The sequence below is a fragment of the Fusarium coffeatum genome, assembly GCF_003316985.1.
Source record: "Fusarium coffeatum strain FIESC_28 chromosome Unknown BRIP53273_contig_37, whole genome shotgun sequence".
In the NCBI taxonomy this organism is placed as follows: domain Eukaryota; kingdom Fungi; phylum Ascomycota; class Sordariomycetes; order Hypocreales; family Nectriaceae; genus Fusarium; species Fusarium coffeatum.
The window spans coordinates 105,638-125,819 of record NW_022157834.1 but is presented as its reverse complement, the minus strand read 5'-3'; the positions used below and the strand labels follow the sequence as shown (position 1 = coordinate 125,819).

The window sequence follows — 20,182 nt, the reverse complement described above, 5'->3', positions numbered from 1 at the left end:
AAAAAAAAGAAAAGAAAAAAAAAAGAATTGGCAATAATAACGTTGCGTTCAGTAGAGATAAAAAAGGCAAAAAGATTATTTGTATGCCTCCACACCGGATTGAACGATGGACCTTTGCATTACAAGTGCAACGCTCTACCACTGAGCTATAGAGGCGGCTGTTTTCGTTAGCGTCGACCAAAGAGTTATAGACTATGTACTGCTGACTTGATAGCCACGAAAACAACGTTACATCGGCTTCACCTGAACATTGCAGCGCCCACCGTAGCGGAATCTCCTTGTAGGAAATGCTCGTGTGCCCAGGATATTCCCATCGGCGCGCAGGGAGTAATTCTCCGTGATCTACAGAACTGTTTGTAGCGCATCAATTTCATTTCATTTGCAGAGGCATCGAGATTCTAGTTCCAAACAGAAAGCTTTCCCCAGTCATTTGACCCTCCCCCACTCAGACCAGGTCTTGTCTTAATTTCTGGGTCCATCACCAACCCAATACTCGTACCGATGAATTGACAAAAAATAACAGCTGATAACAGGAGGAACGAACAGGGAACTTGCACCTGACATATTCGTCCTAGCGTAGGCTCTACGCGATGACAGGTCGCAGGGCAATTTCCGGCATTTTTGAGCCGAGCAGCAAGCCACGGAATGCCCAACTCGGTAATAAATCGACGCTTCATAGAGACTTCTTCAAAGTCAATTGGACGACCCCCAGACTTGATTCGGTGTTATTCTAACTGACTGCCTGTCCTCGTGTACGTAATGATTCGCAGAGCTTGTCTTACGAGCTGCTGAAAAGGACTTGGGACAGTGGAGCGTCTGTTGGTTGCATCTGGTCTCCATTGCAAGCTTATCTCCCTCTCTTTCATTGCATTACCTCACAGATACCATCCTTTCGTGTCTAGCGGGATTTTCCCTTCTTCCCTTTAAACGCAAACACATCCTGTGACACCGAGCCCATCGCTCTTACCCGAGGCATCACCTATTCCTTGACCGCAAAAACGTGACCCTGCCTGTTTCCTCCGCTTTGTATAACTGTGACTGGGCGTGCACTTTATCTTCTTTGCACAACATCATTGTGATCTATCAATTTTTAGTGAACACACCGCGATGTTAGGCTTTAGGAAGAAATCCGATAGCGACGCTTCTGCTGAGGCTCGTCATAACAATGAGATCCAAGATGATATCCCTCAACGACCTTGGATGGAGACTGCTCTTCCAGTATTCGCTTGCGGTGCTGGTCTTTTCTCAGATGGTTACATCAACAACGTGAGCTCTACCACGGTCCCTTTGTGAAGAATTGCCTAACTTGTTCAGGTCATCGGTTCCGTTAATACCACGTTGAGGCGACAATATGGCGATATCTACGTCAAATCGAATGCCTTCAAATACGTCTCCGATATTGCCTTTGTAGGCACCGTCGTTGGTCAACTAGTGTTCGGTTTCCTTGCAGATCATTGGTCACGAACCAATACGCTCATGGTGTCTACTGTTATTCTTATTATCTTTACTGCCTTGGCTGCTGGATCCTACTGGCATGGTGAACCCGTTGGAATGTTCAACATGTTGACTGCCTGGCGATTCTTTGTTGGTATCGGCATAGGAGGTAAACACTCTTTGAGTCAGTGGGAAATCATATTGTGCTAACAAAGTTAGGTGAATATCCAGCAGGTAGTGTTGGTTGCGCAGAGTCCAGTGGTCAAATGAAGAAAGGCACACGAAATCGATGGTTCATCCTCTTCACCAATTCAATGATCGACTTCGGCTTTGTCATCGGTGCTTTCGTTCCTTGTAAGTTGCCTCAACCACTGCTCATCATATCGCTCACACGACACAGACGTCGTTGCCGCCGCCGCTCACAACGCCAACTATGGTACCATTTGGAGAACCAGTCTTGGCATTGGTGTTGTCTTTCCTCTTATCCTATTCGTCCTGCGATTAAGACTCAAAGAGCCTGAAGAATTCGCCAAGCAATCCATGAGACGCCAAACACCATACTCGTTGGTTCTGCGTTACTACTGGTTTAGACTTTTCGCTGTCAGCCTTGTCTGGTTCCTCTACAACGTAAGCTCTCCATCTACACGTGAATCCTCTGGCTGACATTTTTAGTTCTCATCCTACGCTTTCGGTATCTACTCTTCGTCCATTCTATCAGGCATCTATGGTGATAACGCACCTCTCACCACAGTCTTTGGCTGGAACACCGTCGTCAACATGTTCTATCTACCAGGTACCTTGATTGGTGCCTTCGTCAGTGACTGGATCGGCCCTCGATACACTCTCATGCTCGGTGTTACGCTCCAAGCCATCGTCGGATTCATCATGGCTGGTGTCTATGACAAGATCTCAAGCCAAATCGCTGCTTTTGCCGTAGTGTTTGGTATCTTCCAAGCCCTCGGTGAGCTAGGTCCCGGAAACAATATCGGTCTTCTCGCAGCCAAGACATGCGCTACTGGAGTCCGAGGTCGATACTACGGCATTGCTGCCGCGGTTGGAAAGATCGGCGCGTTTGTTGGCACATATGTCTTTCCATACATTCAGGCCGCTGGTGGTAACGAGACCCAAAGCGCTCAATATCCTTTCTGGGTATCTTCCAGTCTTTGTATTCTCTCGGCTCTTATAGTGTTTTTCTGCATTCCTCATATCGGTCAGGATACTATCACCCTCGAAGATCAAAAGTTCCGCGAGTATCTCCAGAGCCAAGGTTGGGACACGGCTCAGTTGGGCCTTGATACAGCTGGTGTTGAAGGAGGAGCAGCGAGTGACTCGAAGACTGACGAGAAGATTGTTCAATGAGCACGCTTTGTATAAGTTGTTGATAGCTTACTTATGTATTAACTCGAGCCTGCTGTCAAACGCACACCTGAAGCGTGGATGCTTGTATCATGATAGCACAGCATATAAAAATGAATTCAATGAACCTATAAGGATCCATCATACTGGCGCTTTGTAGCGTAAATACTTCAGCATAACTATTCTCCTACTTCAATATTCTACCTAGCCAGATTGAAAACTCCTATTCACTCCCGAAACAGTAGCCTAACGCCGGTTTCAAGGAAATAATTCCTCAGTCAGAAAACGCCTTGCCCGCAACTTTTCCATGCTTTCCTTGCCCACAAATATATACAAGAAGTATTTCTTTACTCGTGCATCCTAAAAGATGGCATGCAGGTAGTCTGAGTTTCACAGATAATCATTCCTAACGGCGAACTTGTTTCGCCTGTTTTGGTTTATTAGGGTCTGGTTGGGTATAAGGACAAAACCTATCCAGGTGTTGGATGAAAACCGCCCGCTCGGCGATACCAATTCGACAAAATAGACATTGGTACTTGTTATCGTAGTTGAGGTAATCCTCAGGTTGTAAATCGTGGCCCATGCCAGTTTTCTCTTGAATTTTTAGAGCGACAGGCGGGGAGACAAGGGTGAGAAGAGACTCAAGTCTCGGTGGGAGGTTTCCTTGTTGGACGGGGACTTGGTAGGCGGGCCTGTGAGACCGTGGTGTTAAATCTCGGTTTTGGGAACCACTTCTGTATGAGTATGAGTGGTCATTATGATTTTGGGTATTGATGTTGGGATGTGTATATGCATGGTTTGCACTAGACGGAGATGTCCGGGTGTACTCAGGTGCTGAGGAAGCAGGGACGTAGTTGCTTCCGTGGTGACGGAGTGGTGGTAGGGGTCCATGGGAAGAACTTCCCCGGCTCTCGCCAATTGAGGATCTGGAAGCTTCCATTTGTGCCACTGACAATGTCCTTTCACGTGGGGACATGGCATTCGACGGTGGACCACGTATAGTGTTGGCAGTACTTGGTCTTGGTGAAGTGGTCGATGCCGATGCAAGCTGTGGAGATGATGCCGCGCTCGGTGCCTGTGCTCCATGAACAACAGAGCCTGGACGAGAAAGACTCATTGCGTACTGGCGAGGGGATGTGGGAGGTCTACTCCCATGAATCGCTGAACCAGGTCGAGGAACTTCCATGGCCTGCAAGCGTGGAGATGCGCCGATCGGCGGTGACGGGTGCCCATGAGCAAGAGTGCTTGGGGGTGGCAATCTCACCGATGTCTGTTGCGGGGAGGGCGGTACGTGTGACCAAGATTGTCCACGTGTCGCATACGGTCTGGGGAGTTCTCTAACCGGCTGGTGTGGTGAAGCTGGTATACGAAAGTCCTGGGCGGGTGATGTCTCGCCTGCTAACACCCGGGGTGACGGTAGTGGCTGAGCTACAGGTACTTTGTAACCCTGGGAGAAGGAACTCGATCGGGACGTGCTCGCATAGGACAGTCTTGGAGACTCAGCAACCGGCGGCGCGGGAGCGCTTTGGGGAATGGAAGGGAGCCGAGGGCTTTGTAGTGCTAGCTGTCTTGAAGGTAGCCCCTCGCGAACTACATGACCGTTGATAGAAGGGCGCCCGAAGTTCGCTGGCGCATAGGGCGGCTGGGACGTAGCAGCCGTGTTGGAAATTGCTCGAGATGGAGGTATGGGCTGCGAATTCGTGATGGTCGGTCCATGAGCTGGTAGGGCGGTTGTCTCTCGGCACTGGCTGGATGCTGATCCCGGGTTTGTTAATGCCATACTCACCGCAGGTGGCGATGAAATGTACTGCGCATGAGGGTGTCGAAGACCTCCAGAGCTTATTGAGGGAGCATCAGCCGACTGTCGTGGACCTTCAGCAGCTTGTGAAGGTGGGCGCATGGTACTAGGCTGTGATACTTCGCAAGGTGCCCGTAATGGCGAAGCGGCCACCTGCTGTAGTGGACTGCCTGACTGCACTTGAGGTTTATCTCTTGCTGCAGCTACAGGAAGTGGCATTTGAACTGGCGGTGACTTCGATACTAATCGAGCCTCATGGTGAGCTCCTGCCAAGCCTTCTCGTCGCTTAGGTGGCTGAACTTGTACTCCTTCGCCACCTCTGAGTGACGGACGAGAGTGCGAAGAAGCTCCTGGTCCCGATGAGTTTTGAGGCGGGGGTTCTGTAGGTGATCGTACGGACGTGGAAGCGGGCCGGCCCATTTCAGAATAAGGAGAATGCTGATGATGAGTCTCGCGGTCTCTAGTAGATGGACGCGAAGACGTAGACGCTCTTTGACCAGTGCTGGCGTAGGGAGAAGGTCGTGCAAGGGACTGGTTGATGGCGGTGAATGAATTTGCCGGTGTGAAAGCGCGCTGGGCCGTTGAAGTTACAGGAGAATGTTGCTGAGAAACCCTGCCATCTCTGGTAGAAGGTCGCGACGGCGTCGAAGCACCACGTCCCATCTCAGCGTAGGAAGGCTGCTGTACAGTGTTGCTGGGTGCTGGACCCCGCTGGCTTGCTTCATCCAGTGACAACCGTTGTGTCTCGCTACTAAGAGACACTGATCGAGAGTGGAGGGATGCTCGTTCGCCAACATCAGCATATAAAGGATGATGTTGACTTGAACTTTCCTTAGCCAGCGATTGATTACTGGGCCTGCCACCGTCTTCACCCATCCTGACGTGTGATAGAGATGTCTCGATCTCAACAGAGTTCGATTCAACCATCATACCATCGAATGGGTTATGAGCCATCATAAGACTACTATCATCAGAGGAAGTCGAACTGGGAGGGGTATTGGTATCTTGCTGTGAAATGGATTCGGAATGTGAAAGCTGGTCATACAAACTTTCACCTTCCTGTAATAGGGTTTCGAGCTCGGCTGGTGAGAGCGAGCTTTGCTGTGGTTTGTCAAGCGAAGCTGACACTTTCAGGCTTGGTTTAGATGGCTTCGCTGCAGAGCTCACTTCTTGGGATGAAGCAGCCGTCTCTGCTGGGGCTAGTTCTTTGGGCGTCGAGTCCAGCTTCAGGAGATCCTTGTTTGCAATTCTTTCATCGGTCGAGTCCTTAATCTTGAGACCATCCTCTTGAGTCTCGCGTGTTGATCCTGGCTGCTTTCCGGGTCTGCATCTTGGTAAAATCGCCTCCCCAGAACATCTTCCAGATTCAAACTTTGCCGAATGATTCACCTCGGATTGGAGGTTTAAGTCTGGTTCCTTCGATACAGTCTCGGCGTCGTCTGTATTAGTCTTGCGCGCGGGCACGTCTTGTACAGGGTCGTTCTGGGGTTCCGCTCTCGTCTGGAGGTCGTTTTGTTCTGGCTCCTCAATTGCCGCATCCTCCTCGTCAGCCTCCGTCATATCGACATCTGATTCCGTGCTGTCATCTACATCTTGTGACATTTCTCCAGGCGATTCGTTGACCTCTGGAACCTTGGAAGCAGTTTCAAGTGTGTGGTTTCTCTTATCTTCATTGGGCTCGCTTGTTGCTTCTGAAGGACTCAGGTCCATCTCATCATCATCTGTGGCTGCCGCGTCTCGCGTTTGAGCTTGAGATTGTTCTTGTTGAATTTCTTGGTTTCTTGTTACTCCCTCTTGCGCCGCTGTTTCTGTCATGGCTACGGTGGTCGTTACTGGTTCGTCGGCCTGTGGGATCTGGGCTTCCTGGGTATCATCTGAAACGTCCTCCATCTCATGATCATTCGGCAGTTTCTCGGGCTGATTTTCGGATCGAGTATCGTGCTGCTGGTGAACATCAATTTCGTCGGAGGCCTCTGTGGACTGTTCAGGGAATTCTGGCTCGTCCAGAGCATCAGAGTTCGCGGCGTCGGCCTCCGCTGCAAGTTGTTGCCCTGCAGAAGACTCTGACGCTAGTGAAGAAAGCTCAGATTCGTCAGAGCCCGATTCCGATACTGGATCGCACTTCAGGTCAGAATATTCCAGCGCACCAGTTCGGAAAGACTTACCCTCATCTATCGAATCTGGAATCTCTCGCTGATTTTCTGCTGCCTTCTCCCGTAGGTATTCCAAGGCCCGTTCGCTGTGGTCGATCCTCCTAGCTTCGTCCTCGTTCCAGGGCATGATATCATAGAGCGGTATCCACGCCTTTTGACATTCCTCGGGGAACTTCTTCTCTCCCTCTTCGAAAAGAACAAAAGGGTAATGTCGATCCAGGCACCGAGGTCCGTCATCTTCGTAACCGTCGGCCCAAGTAAAACTTTGACTCGAGCTATCGTACTCGTAACATAGCGGTGTTGGTCTAACAAAGCCCATCCTAAGGAATGACTCATGTATACCAATCGACGCTAAATCGTGTAAAGGGAGGAGTAGGGCGGGGAACCAGGATTTGGTCTCGTTCCAGTAGATAGCGTACACTTTGCCGGGAACCAATTCGAGTTCGTAGTCGTAGTCTTCCTGTTTTCCCTTTCGAAGTTGCGACCGTGTTGCTTTCCGACGTTTTATGCGTTGAGCCGGTAGACTCAGCTTTTTGAATTTTGTCGTTTGTGGTGATTCCAGTGGAGGCAAATCTTCGCGAACTATGATGCAATCGCCGGCGCCATTCTGTCCTTTTTTGAAAGCTTCCTGAGCGGCCTTGTTGTTTTGCTCCAGCTTCTCATCGTCGCATCCGATAACCTTAATACCAAAGTGCTCGATGACGGTGTCATGATCAGCATCCGCTATGTCGTGTTGCGCGCGCAAATGCTTCGCGGCGTTGTGAACAGGGTTCTTGTCAAAGCTAATGTTATGAGTGCCACATCGTATGATGTGGTATTGTCCAGGTTGCTTCGAAATATCAGTGGGGCTGCGAACAATGATGTGCTTTTTGGCCGCCCTGTTATTTTGATAAACCGCGTCGTAATGCACTGATTTTCGTGTACCCTCTACCCGCGCACGCTTGCTACTGTGTGCGACGTTATGACTCCCTTTCCTCTTGCGCGCCTGCCGAAAAATACAAAAGTCAGTATCGTGAGATTAAACCCCGTTGGGACCACGTAAGCGTATCGCACCTCAAAGATCCCGTGGGGATTGGCGGTAAAAGTTGTGAAGTTGGTTTTGTATCGTCTCCCTAAACTAGAATTTCGCTTCTGATGAGAAATAGACGATGCCGCCTCATCTGTGTCTGCGTTGAGATTGACAGCGTTAATCAAGTTGGCGGAATTCATGTCGAGGGATTTCAGCCCCGGGCGGCTGAAGAGGATCTGGAGTGTGTTAATGAGAGAATTTGCTGGGCTGTTGACATGGCGCGTGTACGCCACTTGAGTATCCCTGCACGTGGCTCTGGCTCTGGCTCTGTCTTGGTAATCGCATTCGATTTGCTGTTGTTTACGAATGATGATTGAGCGAATCTTGTCTTTTTCCTGGGCGCTGATGCAGATGCAGGTCGGGTCAGTGTCAGCAGGAATAGAAGTAGAGGTAAGGTCCTTGTCTTGTTTTACTGTTTTGTAGGGGGGATTAGTTTCGGGCGCGGGCGAATTTGGCAGGCTCCGCTTGCATGCACATGCATTCAGCTCCTGTTGGATGCGATCGAGAAGAGGGCGGCCGGTAGGTGCGGGTACGAGTATAGGCATAGACTGGCCTGAATAAATTGACCTGGATTTGGAGCTTGGACTTGGGCTTGGGCATGGGCTTTGACTAGGGTCAAGGCTAGTGGGGATGTTACTGGAGCTGGACCGAGAATGAAAAGAGGTGTCCGATTGTGACGGGTGAAAAGTCATTTCAGGTTTCGCGCGACGGTTGACAGCGGGGATCTCCAAGGGGCACAGACAGGCAGAACACCGAGTGGCCCGGCCGGCAAAGAATAAAAAAATAAAATGGGAAGGAAAGGGAAAGAGACGTTGGGGCGGGAATGCTCTTTCCTTGTCTTGTGGAACAGTCAATCCCTTGACGGGAAAGAAGGAAGGAAAAAACGGGAAGGAGAAGGAGTAAGAAGAAAAAAAAAAGCAATAAAAAAAGGGAAAGTGGTGTAACCAACAAACAAATGCAAAACAAGAGTAATAAAGATAGGCAAAAAGCACGGATACAGTATCCTACAGATCGGCCATAACCTAACACACGGCACAGTAAAAAGTAATGAAAAGGTTAATCTAGAGTACAGGCAGTGAAGATTGAGTGATTCTACCTTGCAGCTTGCATTGCATTGAGGGATGCCAGGGTGTCAGAAGGAATGGACCGCTGTAAACATAGTGAATGGAATAATTTAGTCATCATATGCCCGCTTAGATTAGATTACAGGCTACATTATTTTGACACCTCCACCCCCAAAAGTACAGTAGGGTAGCCAAGCCAAACAAGGATCTAATGCGATTGACCAGAGACGGACAATAATTAAAGCAACCAACCAAGCGAGGGTAAAATGTTACACATTAGCTGGTCCGACCCCGCACGGATTTCCGTACAGCAGAGTTAGTTGAGAGTAGACAGATCAGATCAGAAAAGAATACGTTGGTTGCTATTTGTTGGTGTCATTCTCTTTTTTCAGTCTTTTCAGTCAGCTTATTTTATAAATTTACCTATACCGGTTCCATCTTTTCTGTTGGCTTGGCTGCAAGATCAATAGAGGATTAGCAGGGCTGTCATTTCTCTCATTGTCTTGGCAGTAGGTTAGGTGCGACACTCACTCACACTCACACTCTTCGGTGACTCAGTTAATTAATTCTGTGGCGGCGCCCCCAATTCAGTCTCAGCTCCAGAGTGAGAGGAGAGGCAAATAATACCAACGTTACAAACCCCGAAAATGTCACCAGTGGCTTTTTTATTCATTGGTCCACGATCGCCATCATCCCCCCCTCCATTCTTAGTCTCCTCATGTCATGGTGGCCTGGCCTGGGCCTCGCTTGGGCTGGGGCTGGGGCTGTCGTATGCAAGAGGTCCCACTTTAGTGATAACAATCTCACTCTGTGGCGGGGGGTTAGGTTAATCCAGTCTAGTCTAGTCGCTTCTTTATTTCCCTTTCCTTACCCATTGTGCCGTCTTCTAATCTTGGGGGGTTACGCACTATGAGAAATGGCTTGGCTGACATTCTACATTCCATTCCAGCTACCTGGGTGTCCACGCACCAAATGTTCCGGTATCACCACAATTATAATTAGGTTCCAACTAGTCAATTGTTTCATCTATCGATCAATAGTTATACTATAGTTATAATACTCGTCCTTTCCTGCGCAAATAACCGCTCTTCCTCATCACGGTTCTTCATCGATCCCCAGCCAACTCTCTCAAAGCACTCGGGCTCCTCCGTCTGCGTGGCTGACCTCCCCAGCACCAACCACTCATGGTCCTTCTGTCCCCTTTTACCGATAGAATATGCTCCCAGTCTCAGCACCCAACAGGAAATCCGAGTAGTCCCCTCGTACTCAGAATTGAATTTCCCTTTCGGGTCTAGTCTGTGCAGCGTCTGTCTAAGCTCTTCCCTGCCATGCTCATGAGACCTGCACACTGACATTTCCGATCCCTCATTCGCGATCGTAGTTGAAAGCACAGTGTCTGGGAAGAAGAATAGACGCGTCTTTCCGATACGCACAACAAACCAGCCGTGTGGGCCTTGTCGCTCGACATATCCTGTGGCTATTGGTCCCTGTACGACCAGCTTGCTTTTCATCACCCTCCCAAGCGGCGCATCTGGCCCGGTTTCTGAAGTGACTTCAAGAACTTTGGCCGCTTTCTCGTATGGCCATTTTCCATTGCGGAAGCACAGATAGTCAATCTCGCCCGTTATGGAAGCCCAGCTGAAGCTTGGCGCAATATAACATGAGCTGGCTGATTGGATTGGTGTTGATGCTGGTCGACGCCACAGCAGATCAAGCTCGATATTGTCCGCCCATAATCCAGCAATATAGTCTGAGCCTATTTTTTTCTGCACGATAGCTGCTATTGCAGATATAGCTGGGAGCTTGTCCTCTGATCGCGTGAGCTTCCTCTTAGCATAGTTCTCAACAATCTTGTGCCAAAAATTGAACGCTTCACTCTGTCGGGAAATTTGACTGAGCGGTGTACCACCAAACTCGCGCTGATGATTCAAACGCGAACCACACTCGCATACTATCCGTTCCTTACAAGTCCAGACCATCTCCGACGCGGATAGCGACAGAAGACGGGTTGAGAGGATTTTTTCCTGCAGCGTCCAGCCGCGCTGGGTGAGCGGCTCGACAAGTGGCTGCTGATCGTTCTGGGTGTCTTGCCATTGCCAGTGAGCGCCGGTTGCCTGCATAAGTCTCGCCTTGACTGAGACAAGCCCCTTGCCGTTATTGCCCGTCACCGCCGTTTTGAAAACTTGACGGTTATAGTGCGGAGCCTGTGGCGGCGTTTCAAGCAGAGGCTTCAGAAAGTGACTTGTCACGGATGATGAAGATGCAGCCGCGATAGTAAGGTAGGCGTTGGCGTATGTTTCAGCCATCTTCGAGCATTCCTTCTCCCAATCCGCCTGTGAGTCTTGAATGATACATAGTGCATCTATCCATATATATCTGACACCCAGCTGTCTGGTCAGTGCTACCGCATCCACATATGCTGCTGGCAGCCGCTCCAGTATGACTCCAGATTTCATCTCCTCAAGGTTTTCGGCCATAGTCCTGATGGAGGGATTGCTTCCCCAGCAATAGCTTAGCGCTACGTACTTTTCGGCTTTCTTGTCTATCGTCTCGATCAATCGTACGTGACTGTTTTCACTGGCTCCAATATCCAAAACACGTGTCGGTAAGCTGGTATCGTTCTGTTTGCAATGCTCATGATTCTCCAGGCATATCTTGAGACAAGAATTGATAAAGCTGAGACCTTGTTTTGATAGATGGTCATCACATATATCTGGCAAAGGCTTTATGTGCTTCAGTGATTCTCCTTGTGCTATTAATCATCAGTCAACTGAAAATAAAATCAATAAACTACACACCCTCATCGCCGTATAGCTGAAGGAAGATCTGTGACCGAGCGGGGTTACCAAACGATATCTCTGGATTCCCAGGTCCTATCGGCAGTCGGAGTCGCAGACGAAGATTTCCTTTCCAGCTTAGGCTTAGATCCATTGGGGGCCCGAGTCCTGTAGACGTGTCCTGATGGGTGTTTCTAGGTGCTTTTGGAGGTAGCAAGTTATAGAATCTATGACGCATCAGATGGTTGCTCTCAGGTGGCTCATGCGATTAAACATGGCGTATAGACCATGACTTACTCCATTGCTTTCAACATAAATATGCAACTCTCACAACCTCCATCTGCCGCATCTCTCATCTGCTTATCATCTCGACGGATCGTTACTACGAGTTCGCTCTGATCAATTCTCACGTCATCATTGCCATCCGCATCCGCCAAGAGGGCGTCAAGGTTGAAGCAGCATGGACAAACCGACTGCAAATCTCCTTCGTCACTTTCTCCTTCAGACTTATTGATGTGGCTCTCGTGGTTGTCCATCACAGTTGTACAGAATTCATTGATGCCCTGAGAGATTATTCCAGATTACCTATGCGGCTAACTATCATCATTCGGCACGTGATACCCACAATGCTACTCTAGCTCAGCCTTATGCAACAAGAGCGAATCTATTTCTAAAAGTCCCATGACCACGCCCCTAACAGTCCCTGTTTTTTGTTTGATTATTTCGCTCGCTAAATACACAAAATCCATCTAACAATCAGGCACGCTGACTGGAATATTAATGTGAACACTCGTAGCCAATCCACTCAGACTGGTTTCCTTGAACTCGTTCCTCATGCCCTTGGCCGTCAAACGCATTGCGCGGATGGCATCGTCCAGCCTCACACGTTGAGTACCTGTCTCGCTGCTGAGGGCCAAGTTGGCGCTGGAAATAGCCTTTGTGGCGCCCAGAGCGTTTCGCTCGATACAAGGAGCCTGGACAAGACCGCCAATAGGATCGCAGGTCAGGCCGAGGTTGTGCTCGATACCAATCTCAGCGGCTTGCTCAATTGTCTCAGGACTGGCGCCCATGCATGCTGCGAAGGCACCAGCAGCCATAGAGCAGGCGACACCTACTTCGGCCATGCATCCTCCTTCAGCAGCGGAGATGGTGGCACCTCGCTTGTAAAGCATACCGATGGCAGCAGCTGTGAGGAGGAAAGTAGGAATATCCCGCTCGGGGTCGTCACTGATAAACTCGGTGGTGTACTTCAGCACGGCAGGAATAATACCTGCAGCACCGTTGGTAGGCGCAGTGACGATTCGGCCACCTCCAGCATTTGTCTCGTTGACAGCGATAGCGTAGACCGAGAGATAGTCCATGGTTGGGAATGTCGTACGACGCGACGGAGCTGGAGCGATAGGGTGGTTCAGTGAACCGTGTATCCTTGGTGGTCCGCGCTTCCGGATGCCGCCGGCCGTGAATCTTTCTGGCACCGAAGCAGTGGAAGTGGCCGCTGGTGTAGCGAGAGCGCTCGGTTGGGAGGTAGCCCCATCTTCACCAATGTTGGGGTCAGGTGAGGAAAACTTGTGCTCCAGTTGAGCAGCAGAAGTATCCGCAGTAGACGAAGGATACAGTCCTCGAGTCAAGCGGCGGTAAAGCGCGGGCGCTCGTCGATGCAGCTTGAGAGAACCAGGAAGTTTTGATCCAGTGGGCGCCTGGACACTTTCTAGGATACTAGCATCCATGACGCCCCAGATCTTGAAGATCTTGCGATAGATGTCTTCATCCGTGTAGCCCAGACTCTTCTCATTCTCATACACCAGCTGCGCAATTGTGAGGTTGTGCTTGCGGCACAGAGAAAGTAGACTAGCGGCATCTCGGAATGGGTACCGCGGATGGGGTGATGAGCTGGTGCTCTTGGTCTCGGACTTGACATCGGTGGAGAGGCCGGTTGGCTCAGCTGACTCTCCGAGGAGGGCCTGTGGTCCTTCATTGGCTTCGTCGAGGACCTTGACTTCGGAGCCTGTCCTGCGATCTCCCGCGGCATCGGATCGCCGAATTTCCTTGTAGTACATGTTTTCGGCCAAATCAGCCGGATGGGCCGTCAACTCGAAATCGGGGTCATCGAGCTGTGTGGGGGCATTTGGAGAAAGCGTTTCCTGGGGCGCTATGCTGAGAGCGCCATTGACAACGAAACCACCTCCAACGCTGAACATGTCGTTTGTTGCAAGGACGTAACCCTCTTTGTCGAAGACAGTGAAGCGCATGCCGTTACTGTGCTGGGGAAGCTTACGTCCCCATTCCCAGATGAATTCCTTGTCGTAGTCGAAAGCGATTTCTTTGCCCTTGGATCCATCGGCAGCCAGACCTCGACCTAGGAAGATCTTTTTGCTAGCTTTGATATCGTTGAAGCGAGTGGGAACGTATCCTGTGTCGACAGTTTCCACGTCGGCGCCTTCGAGACCGAGGAGCAGAGCTGAAGGCGTCATGTGGCCTTCACCTGTGAGCGCAAGACTTCCGTAGATAGCCACACGGATCTTATTGACTTTGGGAAGCAATCCAGCGTCGATAAGATCATTGACAAAGATGTTGCCAGCTCGCATTGGCCCCACGGTGTGAGATGACGAAGGGCCAACACCAATGGAGAACAAATCAAAGGTAGAGATGACAGCGTGCTCATGATCAGCTTCGCTGTATGAGCTCGACTCATCCTCCATCTCCTCCTCCATCCTACGGGGTCGCGTTGTGCTGAAAGGTCGAGCTCTCACCTTGGTGACTGAAGCTGGCGCTGACCGCGCAATTGCATTTTGGTTCGGCCACCTTGCAAGGGTTGCTAGGGATCGGGTCGATAAGCATTGCTTTGACGCCCGAAGCAGCGAAAGCTGCCTGAACCCTGCGCGACTCATTGCAGGTTCCTAGAATGTTTTCGTTGTTTCGGTGATGTCTCGATTTGTTTGGTGGTGAACAGGCGTGATTGATATTGATATGATATTATATTATATCATAAGCCAAGACCAAGCGGACGTGAACCGCATATTGCCAACAAGGTGTCCCCTATTGGCCATATCTCTTATCTAGGAGCGGAACATCCTTTGCCCAGCCAATTATAGGCGTCTGCACTATCTCCGGAATCGCTCCCGGCGGTGGGTCGGACGATAGACCGGCGACCGCTCACGTGTCGGATATGCGTACCAATCAATCTTGTACCCCAGACCGAAGTCTTCCGGTGAGCTATCCCGAATGTGACACGCCTTCCAAAAACATCCGGGGAAGAATTATCTAGTTGCATCAAAACACCATTAGCATTACGTGATTTATTCGGCATTTGGAGTTGGTGATGGTGTAATTGGCGGAATGCGGGGTGCATACTAAGGTAAACTTTAGTCAGAGCGAGAAGGTAGGGTACCTACCCTGCTCACAATCACAGGTGATAACTATCCAAAAGAACTCGCAAAATTATGACCAGATTATTGCTGTTGGATTTACCTGATAAGATGGGATGAGTCACTGGGTAGCCGCTGTCGCTGTTTGTCCTTTATTCAGTGGACTCCAAACTTACAACTTCATGACATGATAACTCAACTTGTCACGGACGACCTTGTTGTATCTGAAGATCCAAATTGATCAAGTACAGGCTGACTTATACTGATTATTTGATGTGATAAGAATAAGCTGACGTCCAGTGGCTTGATTCCCTAGCATCTGGAAAGCGATGATGCATGAACGTGATATCATGACAAGGTTGGGACATTTTCTCCAACTCAAAATCGTATCTTGTATTGACGCAGATGATATTGGGTGTCATGGTATATGTCATTAAACATTCGGCCTGCTAGTGTGAAGTTTGAGAAAATCTCGGTTGAAGTTCCTTCTCATAAAGTCTGAGAGGGGTCAACTTGAAGGCGTGCAATGGTATCCCAGCTAGATATACCCTACGGATACGCTGCCAAAATCCATAACGAACTTTAACTAGGACTAGCCGATAGACTGACAGAGAGCCTGCCAGGAATGCTCTATGGGTTCCAGCGTTCTCAGACCAGTACAAGAAACCAGTCGCTCTCGCTGAAAGTCATGGGTGATTCCATATCTGTCTACTATGAACAAAATAGCATCGGACAATGAATATAACCTCTAACTCAGTTCTTTAGACAGCTGCCCCATTATTCTACTGTTTGAACCGTAGAAAGATAGTAGGTTCGGGGCTGGTGGCAAGACATAATTGTGCGGCTCTGATATATTGAGTTGCCGATAGGCTGTCAGCGTAAGCTTACACAACGAAGTTCAACACATTTTACGTCACAACTCCGAGTCTTACAAGAGTTAGATTTGGCTCTTACTCAAAGCGAAAGTCTTCTGATAAGCCTATACGAAACAAGCTTTCGTTACATTGGGGCGATAGGACTATTCATAACCAACCACAGCCATGACGGCTTCACATCATCAACATGAAAGAAATTCAATGCAATTCCGCTATGACCATGAGAAAGAACAATTTCAGATATCTCTACTCCGTCGCAAGGCTCATGTTGTACTCCAACTCCCACTCTGCTTGAGAATCTCCCTTTCGTGGCTTAAAGTCCACTGTTAGACCGTCCTTGACAGCAAAGACACTATCGTTGTCAAGATAGCTTGAGTCAGAGTCGAAAATCTGAGTTACGACAGACTTGTGGTCCTTGGCAATAACCTGTGGCGTGTTAGATCTTGTGCGATTGGTCAGGTCGGAGTTGGGCTTACCATGAAATGCAAGTGAGCAGGACGGTACACGTGGCGGTCCAAGAGGTGAAGGAGCTTGCCTGCAGGGCCATCCTCGGGGACCTAAGTGGAAGTTAGCCTTTTGAACGGGGCAGTAGACTCGGAACATGCCACTTACGGGATAAGGAGTAGGCCGTAAGCAGTAGAATGAGTATCGACCCTGGTCGTCTGTGATAAACTTGCCACGCAGGTTATGCTCGACCTGCTTATCGTCTTGCTGCTCATACAACCCTGTGTGGTGTCAGCATATGCAGAGAGAATCCGTAAGATAAGAACTTACCGTTTGTGGATGCTTGCCAAACCTCAACAGAGGCGTTGGGGATAGGCTTGCCCGTTGCTGCCGATGTCACGGTACCATACAGGTAGGCAACCTTGCCATCGCTGGGAGTATCGAAGGAAATAGTAGTGCCATTCTCACGAGTGGGTGTATCGTGGCGCCAGAAAGGTCCCAGAATGGCAGTTTCGGTTCCAGAGAAACCATTCTTAGCTGCTTGACGGTGTGTGATGTCGTCGACAAGACTGAACAAATGTTAGGAAAGCCACATATAGCAGGGATAGTAAGTGACATACCTCTCAAGACCGATGACATCGCACATCAATTGTCCCTCATTTCGCTTCTCGGTACTCATTTGACCGGCCCAGTTAATCATCTGAACAGCCGACATCCACTCATCGCAAGTAAGTTGCGTCTCGCGCGCAAAGTCGTGCATGTGTTGAACGAATGAGGACATGACCTCTCTCATTCGGGGATCAGTCTTGGGGCCGAACGAGTCAATGACTTGCTTGGTGAAGGCCTGACCGAGGCCCTCCTCCTTAGCGACGCCATTGGCGTTTCCGCCAGTTGCCTCTGCGGATGGTGACATTATTGCTATGTGTTGGGTATAAGTGGGAGGTGTGATGTTGGTACTCTCAAGACAATTCGGACAATAAATATATGGAAAAAGAAGGGTATATAGATGATTGTGAAAGAAGATGACTTTGCTGGTCGACCTTCTAATAAAGAATTTCGAGATTGGGCTTATGAATTGGATCCAATACAGAGATGGTGTCTTGACCCCGCAATGCACCAACTCGTGGTTCGATTCGGATATAGAGAGAACAAGGTGCGGCTAAGGGACTTTCGGCTGCATCTGCGGGGTTGAACTTGTGAACCAACCAGAAACATGATGATTGCATTTACGAGTCTCGGCAACAATTGAGTTGGTCTTGGTGCCACATTCTTTCGGATGCCGGGACACGCCGATCGGATGTACAAAGGTGAGGCGAATGAACCCGCCCTGATGCCGACGCCGATGAATAGTGGGCTAACCCTTCTGTAGCCGCTAGGAATGGAAGCTGTGGCCGCCCCAAGTTAGACCGCTGTAACAGACGTGAGTTTCATGATGAAGAATTATGATCAACCGGTCACCATAGAAGTCTGGCATGTCGCGATAATCTAGAAGGAAGGATAGTTATGATCGAAGTTGTTTATTCATGAACTAGTTACTAGATATTTGGCGATAGAAATTTACTCTGACAGCTTGTGGTCTGGCTCATCACCAAAATCCCACGTCGGCTTATCCGCACCATTCGGGCGACTCGCCCTCTTAAACCCAACCCGAACACCCTCAATGTCCACAACGGGTGGCACGGCTTCCACCTCAGCTTTGTAGGCATTAGAGTACCACTTCTCGACATACTTGTCGCTCGAGAAGAGCTCAGGGTATATCTCCCTCATTCTGAGTAGCGCTGTTCCAGAGATCTGATCGACGCTATGCGCATGTCGCAAGGCGAGGAAGTCAGGACCAATATCCTGTCTCAATTTCTCCTTGACTTCTTCGGAATATTGGCCAACTTTGAAGAGTAGAAGATCGTAGTGAAGAAGTGAAGCCTTTCCGTGCCATGATCCACCCTTGGTAGCTCGGTGGTAGAGTCCTACCAATGCTGTGATGGCGCCGATACAGCCTGTTCCGTAGTCTGATATGGGGAAAGGAGGGACCATGGGCTCTGAGATACCCATGAAGCGACCTTGTTCCCAAGCGATGCCAGTGACCTATGCCATTGTTAGCTTGTGTATGCCAAACCACTCCTAGAAGACTTACACAGTCTGCAATTTGCTGCCATCCAGGACGACCAGCCCACTCTCCTTGATATCCGAAGCAGTTCTCATTCACATATACAAAGCCCTTACCGCGCTCCTTTGCAAGCTTTGTAAGTGCAGTGGCGCCGTACCCAAGCTTCTCCAAAGCCCCGGGTCGGTACCCATCGACGACAACATCTGCTTCAGCAAGGAGACGCTCAAACTCGGCTCTCCCATCCTCCGACTTCAAGTTTAGTTCTGCAGCATGCTTTCCCATATTTCCATCAACCTGGAAGAAAGGCACGTCGCTAAGATTGGGGCTTGTGATTTTCAGAACGTCGGCACCATACTCGCCTAGGATACGGGTGATGATAGGCCCAGCGATGATGCGACAAAGTTCGAGAACCTTGAGACCCGAGAGAATCCTTGTGGGTTGCTCTGGGCTGGGAGTCAAAGGGCATTTTGGTGTCTCTGACTCGAGGTTTTCTACCGACCATGGTGGAAGGGCCATGTTGGTTTTACCCTTCATAGTCTGTCAGTCCAGTTCGTATAAGCGAGACATGTCCAGTACTTACATGCTCGGTTTGAATAAAGTCCTCATGCTTCAAAGCAGGTACTCCAGCCTGTCGATTAGCGGCATTCATGCTCTCCAACTCTTGCACGCTGAACTTTTGCACTGCAGGCTCAATGGCTTCCACTATGCTCTCATGAGTCTGCAAGTCAGGTCTGAAAGGCTCGAGACCTATCATCTTGAGTGTCGTAGAAGCCTCGAGCGATCCATGGATGTGATAGTATTCTCCGGGGTCCTTGGTTTCATAAAGATTCGCCGACATGCGACGATATGGGTTGGATTGCGCTTGCAGCAGATCGGTGTCTGGACATTGTTAGTGTCTTTCAATGAATACTGACATTCTCACTGATACTGACCTTTGAGCTTTGCTTTCACGCCAGGGTCAAGCTTTCCAAGACCGCCAACCTTGGCCATGTATGCTTGACAGAGAAAAGCTGTCGTCCTCTCCAGGTCGACATTGATCTTTCTAGTTTGAGATTCCCCAGCCACTGAATCAGTTAACAGACACGCCACAGCACCTTCGACTGCCTTCAGCGCCGCGGTTGTTTCTGTCTCCTTGAAAGGGATGGGGAAATATGGTGCATCACGGCTTGATGTGAACTTGATACTGTCTCGACGCTGCTTGACACCAGCTGGCAGAGCTGTCTCATCGAATTGATCGCATAGATAGTCAAATATGCGCTTACTCTCCTCCACTGAGGAATATTCGTTCTTGTTAATGCTACCCATGGTGACGGTGTTCAGTTGTGATTAGTCAGGCGGAAACATCCACTTAAGCGGTGATGCGAGGTGCTTGTGAAGACGAAGCCTTTATACGGCCATACACGATTCGGTTTGGAATGAGAACTATGCGGAAACCGACGGCAAATCGGATTAAAAGATATCCACTATATTTTCCAAGCCTCGTGCCGTGCAATCGACACTACTCAATGATCATGTCACCGTCACCAAGACCCAATATTTCGTAGCAGCGTGCTTTTGTGGAGGTCGGTTGACCCCATTGCCGAAGCTATCTCGCCCGACTTCCGACACCAAAACTGGCTTTGACAATTGCCGCGCTAATGCATTCTGAGGCATTTCAGCTGTGAGATAGCATACTCAACAAGTCTATATCGACAGGTTGATGCACAGTCACCTCATTTTCAAACACTTTGTCGCCTATATCGA

The 20,182-nt window shown here is 49.5% G+C and overlaps 5 protein-coding genes across 5 annotated transcripts; 1 reads left to right on the top strand and 4 right to left on the bottom strand.

The window, feature by feature from the left end:
• Positions 1-1,107: 1,107 nt before the first annotated feature.
• On the top strand, positions 1,108-2,793 carry FIESC28_01460 (uncharacterized protein; the record flags this gene model as incomplete). The annotated part of the gene is made up of 5 exons (XM_031155611.1): positions 1,108-1,266; positions 1,315-1,603; positions 1,654-1,788; positions 1,835-2,061; positions 2,107-2,793. The coding sequence occupies 5 exons, from the start codon at positions 1,108-1,110 to the stop codon at positions 2,791-2,793; spliced, it is 1,497 nt and encodes a 498-aa protein (XP_031020369.1).
• A 403-nt stretch (positions 2,794-3,196) lies between these two features.
• On the bottom strand, positions 3,197-7,950 carry FIESC28_01459 (uncharacterized protein; the record flags this gene model as incomplete). The annotated part of the gene is made up of 2 exons (XM_031155610.1): positions 3,197-7,726; positions 7,795-7,950. 2 exons carry the CDS (start codon positions 7,948-7,950, stop codon positions 3,197-3,199), a joined length of 4,686 nt encoding a protein of 1,561 aa, XP_031020368.1.
• Positions 7,951-10,140: 2,190 nt separating this feature from the next.
• Positions 10,141-14,439, bottom strand: FIESC28_01458 (uncharacterized protein; the record flags this gene model as incomplete). The annotated part of the gene is made up of 5 exons (XM_031155609.1): positions 10,141-10,165; positions 10,228-11,626; positions 11,673-11,852; positions 12,406-14,363; positions 14,402-14,439. 5 exons carry the CDS (start codon positions 14,437-14,439, stop codon positions 10,141-10,143), a joined length of 3,600 nt encoding a protein of 1,199 aa, XP_031020367.1.
• Positions 14,440-16,137: 1,698 nt separating this feature from the next.
• Positions 16,138-17,248, bottom strand: FIESC28_01457 (uncharacterized protein; the record flags this gene model as incomplete). The annotated part of the gene is made up of 5 exons (XM_031155608.1): positions 16,138-16,317; positions 16,368-16,448; positions 16,504-16,616; positions 16,666-16,904; positions 16,956-17,248. 5 exons carry the CDS (start codon positions 17,246-17,248, stop codon positions 16,138-16,140), a joined length of 906 nt encoding a protein of 301 aa, XP_031020366.1.
• A 644-nt stretch (positions 17,249-17,892) lies between these two features.
• Positions 17,893-19,744, bottom strand: FIESC28_01456 (uncharacterized protein; the record flags this gene model as incomplete). Its single annotated transcript, XM_031155607.1, has 4 exons — positions 17,893-18,417; positions 18,467-18,967; positions 19,020-19,318; positions 19,372-19,744. 4 exons carry the CDS (start codon positions 19,742-19,744, stop codon positions 17,893-17,895), a joined length of 1,698 nt encoding a protein of 565 aa, XP_031020365.1.
• Between the last annotated feature and the right edge of the window lie 438 nt (positions 19,745-20,182).